We start from the raw sequence: 12,569 nt of genomic DNA, 5'->3' as shown, positions 1-12,569 counted from the left end.
ATTATTTCAGATTCAAGTCCAGCCTGGAAGAATGCAGGGAGGGAGAGGGTGGAGGGAGGGAGAAAGCTGAAGTGCCCAGCTGTGCTCCTTACACCCCAGCTGGGCCAGCTGGAGCTCACGTGCGTACAGTGGTTGATTCCAGCAGATGGACCTTCATGAGTTCAAGGCCAGCCTGGCCTACAATGTGAGTTCCAGGGCAGCACAGAGAAACCCTGTCTCAACAAGGCCTCAAAGCCTTGACTGACGAGTAGGAGAAAGAACTGACAGTACAGTTTGAGTTCAACGGGCCAGAGCTTAGAGGAGACGAGTGTGGGCCTGGAGAGGTGGCTCTGCAGTTAGGGCACTGGCTGCGCCTCTAGGAGACCCAGGTTTCGCCCCAAGAGCCCACGTGGAGGTTCACAACCACCTGAAACTCCGAGTGGTGGCACAGCCACTGCTGGCCCCTGGACACACGTGGTGTATGAACCTATATGCAGGCCAGACACAGGCACACATAAGCAATTTTTTATTTAAAGGAAAATAGTTCTCTTCCGCAGAATAAAACATTGTATATGATGTGTGACTCGGTGGTACCTGCCTAAGATACCCCAGTGATAAACTGGGGTGTTGTAAAAAGAGATCAGAACCTGGGTCCTAATTCTGGCACCCCAAGCCCAACGCTATAATAAGCATGATATGCTCTAATGGGCATTCCCATCACTTTGTTGACTGCTTTAGACGTTAACAACAGAACCCCTGGGTCCCCAAAACCTGAGAACACAACAGATTGTCGAGCCTGCTGAACGCACAAAGTTTTTCAACACTAAAAGTAAACAAGATGAACTGCCTTGAGGGATACCTTGCATTTTCATAAGTGAACAAGTGTCCCGTGTGGGGAGCTGGGTGAATTTTACGGGCTGAATCACCAGGGAAAGCATCGTGGATGCTTCTGGCACAGTCCCACGATTCGCCAGCAGGGGGCGCACACGCCATTCAGTTCTCTCTGAAATACACAGCCTGGGCCAAATTGCACTCTGCCGTCCAGGCTAGATGTCGAGGTCCCTGAGGAGCCTCCACTTTTTCTGCAGACGAGCACCCTCGATGTCTTACAGTTTGGAATCTTTAAGGAAGGCCCTGCCATGGACCTCATTAAAAAATGTGTCTAATGCGTTCAATCACAGCACTAGAGAGGAAAAAGTGGGTGGATCTCTGAATTCAAGGCTAGCTTGATCTACAAAGTGACTCCAGGAGAGCCAGGGCTATACTGTGAATCCCTGTATCAAAAAACAAAACAAAATATTAAAAAGTTCTGGGTCCAGTCCCTCAAGTAATCAGGATTAGTAGTAAGCACCTTTACCTTTGTGCCAGCTAGTTTCTTTGTTTTTGTTTGTTTGTTTTCTGGTTTTGTTTTGTTTTTCCCGAGATAGGGTTTCTCTAGCCTTGGTTGACCTGGATTTAGACCAGGCTGGCCTCAAACTCACAGAGCACTGCCTGCACTGCCTTCCTGAATGCTGGGATTACAGGCGTGTGCCCCCACGCCTGGCTCATGCTTGTAGTGAGGAAAGAATCTCTTATTTGTTTGTTTATATGCATACGTGTTTTGCATATGCATAGGTGTTTTGCCTGACAGTGTATGCCTGTGAAGGTGTCAGGCCTCCTAGAACTGGAGTTACACAGTTGTGAGCTGCTGTGGGTGCTGGGAACTGAACCCGGCTCCTCTGGAAGATCAGCCAGTGCTCTTAACCCCTGAGCCATCTCTCCAGCCCCAGGAAGAAATCATCTTTGTTTGTTTTTGAGACAGGGTCTATTTGTGTAGCCCGGGCTGTCCTGGACTCAGCTTTGTAGACCAGGCTGGCCCCGGAACCCACAGAGATCCACCTGCCTCTGCCTCTCAGGTGCTGGGATTAAAGGCAGGACCTAAAACACCCTGCTTGAAAGAATCTTGAGAAAATGCCTCCACAGCCTTGCCTGTGAACAAGTGTGAGGAGCACTTTCTTGACTGATGGTTGCTGTGGGGCAGCTGAGCCCACCCCTGAGCAGGTGTTCCTGGGTGCTCTAAGGAAGCAGGCTGAACAAGTCATGGGAACAAGCTATCGAGCTTGATCCTCCATTACCTCAATCTGACTTCCTGCAATGGTGAGCTGTGATCTAAAGTACACTCTCCCTCAGGTTCCTTTTTCTTAGGGTGTTTCAGCAATGCCGCTGAAAGCCTAAGATCTGCTGAGCCAGCCAGGCACCCCTGCCCCCATTTTGTTTTCACTGGCTTTAATTATTTTATTCCTGCGGGTGCCCTAGCAGGCAAGAAAACCCATCAGAGTCCCCAGGGAGAGTTACAAGCACTGGTGAGCGGCCGCCCTGGATGCTGGGATCCACACTTGTGCCTCTTTTAACTGATCCATCTTTCCAGGATGCCCCCCCTGCCTAGCCCCACCCTTTTTTTTTTTTCAAGATAGGGTTAGAGTAACAGGTCTGGCTGTAACAGAACTTGCTTCATAGACCAGGCTGTCCTTCTGTCCTTGAACTCGTAGAGATAAGCCTGCCTCTCGAGTACTAGGATTAAAGATTTTCACCACCTGCCTTCTTCTTTTTTTTTTTTTTTTTTTTTACACCTGCCTTCTTCTTCTTTTTTTTTTTTTTTTTACACCCTCCCCTTTTTAAATTAAAGTATAACTACATTGTTTCTCTCTTCCTACCTCTTTCCCCACTCCAGGGGTCTTAGTTTGTAGCCCAGGCTGAATATGAACTCCCAGACTCTGGAGTGCTGGTGTTTCAGGCACATGCCACTCTCTCCCTTTAGCTCAGCGCAGCCGACACCCAGGCCCTCTCTCCCTCATTCCTGGCTATTCCATTATCAGTAGGTGAATCACAGGGTAGCTCAGAGAACGGTGGCTGTTTCTGTGCTGTGGTTTCCTGCTTCCCCACCGCCCTGCAGCACTTCAAGGGCGGAACTTCCTGCCTGTCTTTCCTCTGCGGCCTCCAGGCTGCTGGCTTCATTCTCAGTCTCTGGGAACGCCCTCAAATTTCCACCAACACCCATCTCCCGTCCAAATGTCCTAGAGCAGTGGTTCTCAGCCTTCTATGCTGTGACTCTTTAATACAGTTTCCCCCAAAACCACAAAATTATTTTGTTGCTACTTCATGACTACAGTTGTGAATCATAATGTAAACATCGGATATGTAGGATATCTGATATATGACCTTTGTGAAAGGGCCTGCAACCCCAGGGGTCGGGACCCACAGGTTGAGAACCCCTACCTTCCTGCAGGCCTCAGCGCCAGCTCCCAGCATGTTCCTGCTTGGGCACAGCATCCTTCACCCCACTCCCAGGGAAACAGACATGTACCAGAGGCCCCCAGCAGTGGCTTTTATTGTTCCTGGGCAGTGGGCAGTACAGGTTACCTTGTGTGTGGTTGAGGCTCAGATTGGGGCTGGGTCAGGGTGTGGGCCCAGGGTCTCTGCTGGGGGATGGTATTAGTGGGTGTCACTTATCCCTGGAGTGCCTGAGTGTCCTGGGCAGGTTGGGGACCCCAGGGTCGGTGGCAGGGGTCTCAGAGACTGAGGGTGACTGAGTGGGTCCCTGAGGACCCAAGAACTGGAGGCACCAAAGCTGAGCCCACGCCCTGGACGGAGGGGCAGGCTGCCTCGGCCCCTCGGTTGCCCCATGAGGTCATGGGGTCAGAAGTCGGAGCAGGCCCAGGCCTCAGAGCTCATCATGGTGCCTTGTCAGGTCCTCCCCGTAGTTGGTGGCCTGGCTGCCCACAAACATGTTCCAGTTGCTGAGGATCTCAGCTTTGCTCAGACGGCCATCCTGTGGGCAAAGGGGTCAGCAGGGCCCACACGGGACAGCACCCCCCAAGACGTCCCGGGAGCTCCCCTCTGCCTTGCTCTCCTCTAGGCCTCCATCCTCCATCTCAGTTCTCTGGGTCTGTCTCCCAGTCTCTGTCTTTCTCTTTCTGGGTCTCGTCCTGACTCCCACAGCTGCCCGGGGCTCACCTTGTCTGTGTCGCTCTCGTGCAGCAGGTGGTTGGCCTCCACCAGGGGCTGGTCCTGGGACGGAGGCAGCACCCAGTAACCGACCTCACTGCCATCCAGACGCCCATCCTTGTTCAGATCCCGGAAGTCCTGGAACTGCTGCCGCTCTGTCTGCACCCAGGCAGGCTCCTCCTCCCCAGGCTCCGCGGAGTACAGGTCAGCTGAAAGGGATGGGAGGACCGCAGGGCACAGAAGATCAGGGGCAGCCCCGGATGCCTGGAAGGGCCTCATCCTGCACCCCCAGGGCCATCTTCCTGGATGCCCTCTAACCCCACCTCCCTACCCTGCCCACTCCGTCCCAACTGCTCGTCCCCACCCTTGGCCATCTTCCTACCTGTCAAATTTGTTTGGGAGATAAAACCTGTCATTTAAAAAATTTTTTTACAGGAGGCTCAAGAGTGGTTAAGAGCACTTGACTGCCCTTCCAGAGGTCCTGAGTTCAATTCCCAGCACCCACATGGAGGCTCATGACCATCTGTAATGGGATCTGATGCCCTCTTCTGGGGCATGAAGACACAGCACACATATATATATAAGAGAAAAAATAAAGCACTTATTTCTTACAAAGGTTGCAAACACATAAATGTTAAGCAAAATGTCTATGCATATTTGTTGCATAAAACATTTCATTTCATTTTTGAAACTTAAAAAAGGTCCATGCATGGGGGCTAAAGACATGGCTTGGTTGGCAGAGTGCCTGTTTAGCAAGCCCCAAGCCCTGGGTTTCACCCCAGCACTATATAAGCAGGGCAAGGCTGAAGTCCCTGTGACCCCAGCCCTGTGCAGGCGGAGGCACAAGGATAAGCAAGTTCACCGGCCAGCCTGGGTTGCAGGAGACCTAGCTCAAAAATTAAAAAAAAAAATTAAAAAAAAAAAAAGCAAAACAAAACTTTTTTTAAACCAGCAAACCAGATTTTCTCCTCAATAGCACTTCTGAGTTAAAGACTCTGGTGCTGAGCACGGGCTGCAGTAGGGACACAGTAAGCGTGTGGGCTGAAACAAAACTATCCCGACAGGGACAGCTGTTTAAATTATTCCACCCGGGACAGCTGGTGGCACAAGGTTCACTGTGGAAACAAGATCAATCTTGAGCCTGGAACATCCAACAAAGCCCCTGAGCCATGGCGTTGTGGAGACCCCAGCTGTTCCCAAAAAGGGCCTCTGTGTCCGATGCTCTCTGCAGCAGGCACCCAGTGATGCCTCCTGGGCTGGCCACGCAGCGCGTTCTGCACACGGTGGGTGCTGGTCAGGGCAGTGCTGGAGGCATGCAATGCTGCTCTCCTTAGTGCTGGAGGCATGCAATGCTGCTCTCCTTAGTGCTGGGACATGCAATGCTGCTCTCCTTAGTGCTGGAGGCATGCAATGCTGCTCTCCTTAGTGCTGGAGGCATGCAATGCTGCTCTCCTTAGTGCTGGAGGCATGCAATGCTGCTCTCCTTAGTGCCGGGACATGCAATGCTGCTCTCCTTAGTGCCGGGACATGCAATGCTGCTCTCCTTAGTGCCGGGACATGCCGGGCTTCAGGTTCAAACCGTCTTGCTCACCAATGTACTCTTCCATCTGGACGTAGCCGTCTTTGTTCTTGTCAAGGTCCTCCAGGGTTTCCTAGTGGACACACATTGGGGTGCAGGGTCAGGGCACCTGCCTTTGAGCAGTCTCCACAGGGAGGAGAGGTGGGGACAGGGAGGTACATGTGGAAGGCAGCCAGGAATCCTGTGTCGAACCTCGCCCAGCTTTGTTTGTCTTCTTTTGTGTGTATCTCACTGTGTAGCCCTGCCCGGCCTAGCACTTACTCTGTAGACAAGGCTGCCTTTGAACTCTCAGAGACCCACCTCTCTCTCTCTGCCTCCTGAGTGCTGGAGTAAACGGCATGCCCAGCTCATAAAGTATGTATTTTTAAAGATACTTAAAATTTTTCCTGTGTGTATGGATGTCTTGCCTGCCCGCCTGCGTACCGTGGGCATGCAGCCCCTCCACGGTCAACAAGGCCGTCAGATCCCGCAGAGCTGCCGTTGCAGTGAGCTGAGAAACAAGCCCAGGCTGCTGCAGGGACAGCCAGTGATCCTAACCTCAAGCCATCTCTGCAGCCCCCGGGCTCTCTTTGACACACACACTCAGGTCCTCCTCATGTTATCTATCCTAAGTTAAAAAGTAGTTTCTGCTCTGGGCAGCGTGGCGCATGCCTTTAATCCCAGCACTTGGGAGGCAGAGGCAGGCAAATCCCTGAGTTCCAGGCCAGCCTGGTTTACAGAGAGAGCTTCAGGACAGCCAGGGCTACACAGAGAAACCCTGTCTCAAAAAACAAAAACAAAAAAGAAACAAAACAAAACAAACCACAAAAACCAAACCAAACAAACAAACAAAAAGGTTTCTATTCCCCACTTTCACATTCAAACTCATTCGGCAGAAGGTGGTTTAGGCAAGCACTGAGGGTGTGGCTCAACAGTAAAGTCCCTACCCAAAGTCTCCAGTGACAGCCTGGGTGTGCCAGGAACCCCAGGTGAGGGGTTGGGTCTTGGCTCAGTAGTACAGCGCTTGCTGGGGTTCAACCACCAGCACCACAAAGCAACAACAACATAACCCAGCTGAGGACCTAGGAGACAGCACAGCCAGTAAATGACGTCTCACAAGCAGGAAGACCGGAGTTGGATTGCTCCGGATCCACATAAGATGGGCCTGGTGGAACACACTTAGAACCCCAGATTGGGAAAGCAGAGACAGGACCATGCCTGGGGATAGCTGGTCACCAGCCTAATCTAAGGCGAGAGCTCCAAATCCTAGTCAAGATCCAGGTCCAAAACACAACAAAGAAGCTGGGTGCGGTGGTGCACACCTGTAATACCAGCACCGGGGGAGGCAGAGGCAGGAGGATCTCTGTGAGTTCGAGGACAGCCTAGTCTAAAAAGCAAGTCCAAGACAGACAAGGTTACACAGAGAAACTCTGTCTCAAAAAAAAAAAAAAAAAAAAAAAGAAAGTGTGGAAAGATGGCTCAAAAGGTTAAGAGCACTTGCTGTTTTTTGTTTTACAGAGGACCCAGGTTCAGTTCCCAGCACCCACAGCAGGCAGCTCACAACCACCTGGAACTCCAGGTCCAGGTGGCCCAGCACCTTTTTCTGGCCTCCACAGCACCTGCACACACTGCGGTTTTTCCTGTGAGTATGCTCCATATCTTGTATCTGAAACGTGATTAAATCGTGGGATGTTATACGTGCATTTCAAATACACGACGTTTTCCTGGGGTCCAGCCACAGCTGCTGCTCCCCTGAGGCTCTTCTGAGGAGGCGGTTGTCTGGGCACAGCCTGGGGACTGGAACCCAACAGGAACAGAGGCGTCTCTGACAAGGAGGTCTGGATTTGGAGAGGACGTGTGAGAGCAGCTGTCCCACATCTACGGTGGTGGCCGGACTCTGTGCGGAAGATGCTGGGGCCCAGGGCAGGGCTGGGAAGCAGTTCTCTGCCATGGCACTCACCGCGACCACGATGTCCCGCATGTGAGGGAATTCTTCGGGGTGCAGAAAGGCTGTCAGCTCTTCCCGAGTAGCCATGGAGTCCCCGTCCTGGTCGGCCACCCGGAACCTCCGCTCATCCCGGGCCAGCATCTTCTTGTAGGTCTCAGCATCCTCCACATCGTGAAACTCCTCCCCTGCGGAAGGAGGATGCAGGTGAGATGGCTGCGGAAGGAGGAACAGAAGGACCCGCCAGAGGAGAATTTCCACAATGTGTCAAGCCGGGCACGGTGGCTCATCCCTGTGATCCCAGCACTCGGGAGGCAGAGGCAGGCGGATCTCTGTGAGTTCAAGGCCAGCCTGGTCTACAAAGCAAGTCCAGGACAGCCAGAGCTAAACAGAGAAACTCCATCTTGAAAAACCAAAAACAGCCACCACCATCCCCCACCCACACCCACACCCACACATACACACAAAACAAAGTAAAAGAGAGAGACAGAGACAGAGAGATGGAGAGAGACTGAAGCAGGTGAACTGCAAGTTTAAGGTCAGCCTGGGTAACTAGGCTGCATAACTGTCTCAAATAAAAGAAGGCTACAGATGCAGCTCAGTGAGGGCACACAGCAGTGAGCCCCACCCAGAACCCCCCAGTGAGGTTGGGGTGGCTCAGCCTTTCCGAGCAGGTGAGAGGCCCTAGGTTCAACTCTAAGAGCTGCGTGTGTGATATATTAGTTTCTTGTTTCTGGCCACGACACAGTCATTATATCATATGCTAACTCCTCAGTGCTGAGAATGTCCGAAATGCTAAGCTCATCTACAATCTTTTCTTCTTTTTCTTTTTTTTTTTAAGTAATTTATTTAATTTTATTTTATGTGCATTAGCGTGAATGTGTCTGATCCCTTGGAAATGGACAGTTGTGAGCTGCCATGTGGGAGCTGGGAATTGAACCCTGGTCCTTTGGAAGAGCAGGCAGTGCCCTTATCCACTGAGCCATCTCTCCAGCCCCTCTTTTTCCCATTTGTTCCCTTTTCTGAGTGTGCAGTGGCTTGGGTTTTGAGCGGACAGTGCTTCGCTAGCCCCGAGGTTCTTTCTGATACAGAAGTGACTGGCTCTGACTAGCGGACAGCGCTGGGGGAAGGGCTTTTCAGGGCAGAGTTTTGAGGAGCTGAGGAAGTCAGGGGCTCCACACAAGAAACTTTCGGGGCAGAAACCTGAAAACTGAAGATGGGGCAAGGCTAGATGAAGTAGCTGGCTGTCTCCAAGGGACCCCGAGGACGGAGAGGCGGCTGAGCTGCGGCAGCCTGGGGCTGAGCTATTCTGCCTGTCCCCCCAGACGCTGCTACCAGGTGTGCTGGTAACTTTACGACGAGAGTCATCCGAGAGGGGGGACTCCCAATTGAGACGGGGCTGCAGGCAAGCCTGTGGTCCTCAGCCTTCCTAACGCCGTGACCCTCTAATACAGCTCCTCATGTGCTGACCCCCAGAAAGGCATTTTGTTGCAACCTCCTAACTGTAATTCTGCTCATTAGGAATCGTAATGGAAGCAGCTGATATGCAGGCTGTCTGCTGTGACCTCGATGGGGTCATGACCCACAGGTTGAGAACCACTGCTGTAGAGCTATTATTATTATTATTATTATTATTATTATTATTAATGATTGATGTGGGAGGGCCCAGCCCATTGGGTTCTATAAGAAAGCAGGCTGAGCAAGCCCTGGGGAGCAAGCCAGAAAGAAAGCATCCTCCTCCATGGCCTCTGCATCAGCTCCAGGTCCCCCCTTTCCCCTCCCCCCCCCCCCCCCCGCCTGTCTGAGCTCCTGTCCTGACTTCCTTCAGCGATGGACCATGAGTTTCATCACAGCAATAGTAACCGTACCTAAGACGTCAGGGCAGCCCTGGGAAACCGTCTCCGACAAAACAGAACCGAGCTGAAGGGATCTGGACAGCGGGGTTAAGAGTGAAGCGTTCTGGCCAGGGATGTGAAGTCCCCAGTCAGTTTGTCACACAGGTTAGCGAGATCAGAAAGAGATCAAAGGGCAAAGGTGAGGCGGGCATACCGGGCTCATAGTGGCCATACGTGGCATTCCGTAATTCCTCCCAACCCACGCGCCCGTCGCGGTCCGTGTCGTAGGTGTGCCAGGCCGCGCTCACCGAGTCTCGGATGTGCCGCTGCTGCGTGTGCGCGATCCACGCGCGGAGCTCAGCCAAGGACACCCAGCCGTCGCTGTCCCCAGCGCGGTCCATGCGGTCCACGATCCGCCTGGGAGGGGAAATCAGTGTGGGTCCTCGGCCCTGTCCGGTGAGGCCCCACCTTAGAGCAGACAGCAGCAGATCCCAATCTTGACCCCGCCCACCCAGGCCCCTCCCTCTCATGCAGAGCCACCCTGGAACCTTCAGAAGACAGAAAAATGGGGACTTAAGTGATGGGTGGCTCAGAGGTTAAGAGCAGCGGCTGCTCTTGAAGGGCCCTGGGTTTGATCCTCTCAAGGCAGCTCACAAGCATCTGTAACTCCAGTTCTAGGGAACTTAAAGAGGGAGCTGGAGCGACGGCTCAACGCATAAGAGCACTGTCTGCTCCTCCAGAGGTCCTGAGTTCAATTCCAGCAACCACATGGTGGTTCACAACCATCTATACTGGAATCTGATGCCCTCCTCAGATAGACCACTCATACATAAAATAAATAAATAAATAAAATCTTTAAAAAAAAAATGAAGAGGAAAAACAATGCCACCCAGGGTCTGCAAGCAAACTGAGGGTGGGCTCCTGTCAATCTTCAGACCTTGCCCACCCCAGAGCCCTGCCCACTCTGCCTACGCTTTTTCTGCTCCTCACTCCCAGCCTCCATTTAGGACTAAAACTTCTGCACACTATCCACACGTGAGCTCTGGCGGGGTGCTGTCAGTTTTTTGGTTGGTTAGTTTTAGTGAGTTGTTGGGGTTTTTTTTGTTTTTTTTTGAGTCTCACTGTGTAGCCCTGGTTAGCCTGGAACTCGCTGCATAGACCAGGCTGGTCCTGAATTCACAGGGATCTGCCTGCCTCTGCCTTCCAAATGCACAGGACGGGAAGGGCATTGACATTGACAGGTGTCACCGCCCTCATCCTCCCCTCGCCCCTAGCCACGCCCCTCAGAGACGCTGCCGTGCAGGCTGGGAAAAGCAGTGGAGATCCTAGATGAACTGAGGCGCACGCTAATCTCAGCACCCGGCCTATCTGTCCGCCCTCTGCGCCTGGCCGGTCCCCACAGCAGTCCTAGAGGTGAGAATTACCCCTGGCACTAGCCAAGGTCACACCTCCACCCTAGCCCCGCCCTCCAGGCTCCGCACAGACTTCAACCCTAGTGGACCTGAAGTGCAACCCTGAGTGCGGCCTCCACCCGCACCCTGCCTCACCAAGGCTAACGCTCAGGGCAGGCCCTCTCAGGCTCAGCCGGCCTGCGGACGAAGCCCCGCCCCCTTCCCTAGTGGGCGGGTCCATCTAGGACTCCTCCTCTCCAGCGCAGCTCTGCAACCTTTCAAGGCCACTAATTGCCCTTATAAGAATAGAACCCATGAGCTGGGCGTGGCGCACAGCTCTATTCCCAGCGAGGCAGAAGGAGGAGGGTCTCCATTCCAGGCCAGTCAGGTCTACAGAGTGAGCTCCAGTGCTGAGAGGGTCTATCTCAGAGTAACAGTACCGAGAATAATAAAGCCTTTGCGCACGGAGGGGCCTTCTGGCCCCGGCAATCCCCTCCAGCTGCACTCGGCACGCCTTTCACCCCAGCTCAACACCTCAGAGCCTGGCATCTCCCTCAGATTCCACCTCTTCGGTCTCCACCAAGAGACGGCGACCTTTTAGAGGCTGATAGAGCCAGGCCAGGGATGCCCGCACAGAGGCACAGAGGGGGCGGGCAGTGGAGGGGAACCCGGTGTGGGTGACACAGGTCCCCCACAGCCCCAGGCTCCTGCTCTAGTCTTTTCAGTGAGCTCAGTTCTCCCCCACCTCCCACTCCTACCCGGTTCCCGGCATCCTCCTACCCAAGTCGGGCCTGGCTTTCCTCTGGGCTGAGTTGGTCAAATTCCTTGGCCACGTCTCGTCCCAGGAACGCCTCGTGGTCGTACTGGAAATTCCCGTGGGCGTCATCGTGGGAGGCCTCGCTCAGGGGGGTTCCCTGGTGGACCCTACCCTGGCCATGGGGTCCTGCTTCAGAGGATGGCTTCCCCAGGGCCCAGTGCCTCGGCCGTAAGAGAAGCAACACAAGCAACCATCGCCACATCATCGGGTCCTGGGGAGAGGTGAGGACTGGGTCAGATGGGGTTAAATCCAAACCAGACAGAATGTGGGGAAAACTTCAAAGCCGGCGGCGGGGAGCGTTTTCAGATAGAAGATGTGAGAGCAGGCTGCAAAAAGTTCGGGGCCTCAAGAAAAGTCTGCAAGGAGAATAGGGAGTTTGAGGTAAAACCCCTGAGGGGTGGAATCCGAGCCTCAGAGGGGTCCAGGGGCAGAAAGAGGGTATTCCGGCTGGAGACGTGGCACGGCTGGAGACGTGGCAAGCGTCCCGCGCAAAGCTGCATGGTGGCGGCGGCAAGCCTCATGCCCCGGCCTGGACCGCGACCCTCGCCCCGGAACTCCCTTCATGGCTAGCTCCTCACCCTTTCGCCCACCGCCACCCCCTGACGAGCACACTCACTCACACACACCCGTTACCCGGCCTGGGTTCGCAACCCACTTTGAGCTCTGCTTTCGCACAAAGATGCCCAGCCTGGACGGCTTCCAGCTAGGCTCCGCCCCCGGCAAGCCAGGAACACCCCCCCTCTGACCAATGACTGCGCAGGAGAGCCTCGGGGGCGGGGCCAACGAGCCCCAAGCGTGGCCCGGAGTCCCTTGCCACGTCCACAGGGCGGTGGGGCCGGGACGGCGTGGTGGGATGTAAGGACGATGAGAACTACAACTCCCAGCAGCCGCCAGAGTCTCCGGCCCCAGAGGATTAAGGGGAAGGATTTATTTATTTATTTATTTATTTTTGGTACCGATTCCTTTTCTAGGATCCGTTTAAGAACAGACAGGTGGTGGCTCATGCCGTTAATCCCAGCACTTGGGAGGCGAGTTCCAGGACTACATAGAGTCCCTGTCC

General features: G+C 53.8%; 1 protein-coding gene across 5 annotated transcripts; it reads right to left on the bottom strand.

Moving 5' to 3' along the window:
* Positions 1-3,053: 3,053 nt before the first annotated feature.
* On the bottom strand, positions 3,054-12,312 carry Rcn3 (reticulocalbin 3). Of its 5 annotated transcripts, none has more exons than XM_021633815.2 (7): positions 12,165-12,312; positions 11,473-11,720; positions 9,516-9,718; positions 7,482-7,654; positions 5,555-5,615; positions 3,973-4,172; positions 3,054-3,787 (listed from the first exon to the last, which is right to left on the bottom strand). In XM_021633815.2, the coding sequence occupies exons 2-7, from the start codon at positions 11,712-11,714 to the stop codon at positions 3,680-3,682; spliced, it is 987 nt and encodes a 328-aa protein (XP_021489490.1). In that variant the 5' UTR covers positions 11,715-11,720; positions 12,165-12,312; the 3' UTR covers positions 3,054-3,679. The 5 variants fall into 5 exon arrangements, with proteins under 5 accessions (XP_021489490.1, XP_021489492.1, XP_021489488.1 ...); XM_021633817.2 differs by having other exon boundaries at positions 12,143-12,240; XM_021633813.2 differs by having other exon boundaries at positions 12,136-12,239.
* Positions 12,313-12,569: the final 257 nt, after the last annotated feature.

Source organism: Meriones unguiculatus, chromosome 1, assembly GCF_030254825.1.
Source record: "Meriones unguiculatus strain TT.TT164.6M chromosome 1, Bangor_MerUng_6.1, whole genome shotgun sequence".
Lineage (NCBI taxonomy): Eukaryota > Metazoa > Chordata > Mammalia > Rodentia > Muridae > Meriones > Meriones unguiculatus.
The sequence above is the reverse complement of the archived record's forward strand: the minus strand, read 5'-3'. Positions and strand labels throughout refer to the sequence as shown.

Bases quoted from the DNA above. Each gene is read 5' to 3' on its own strand.
- Rcn3 (XM_021633815.2), bottom strand. From the start codon at position 11,714: ATGATGTGGCGATGGTTGCTTGTGTTGCTTCTCTTACGGCCGAGGCAC. The intron at 9,719-11,472 runs GTAGGAGGATGC...TTCCCCTCCCAG, and splicing joins GAAAGCCAGGCCCGACTTGG to GCGGATCGTGGACCGCATGG. The intron at 4,173-5,554 runs GTGAGCAAGACG...CATCCCTTTCAG, and splicing joins CCAGATGGAAGAGTACATTG to CTGACCTGTACTCCGCGGAG.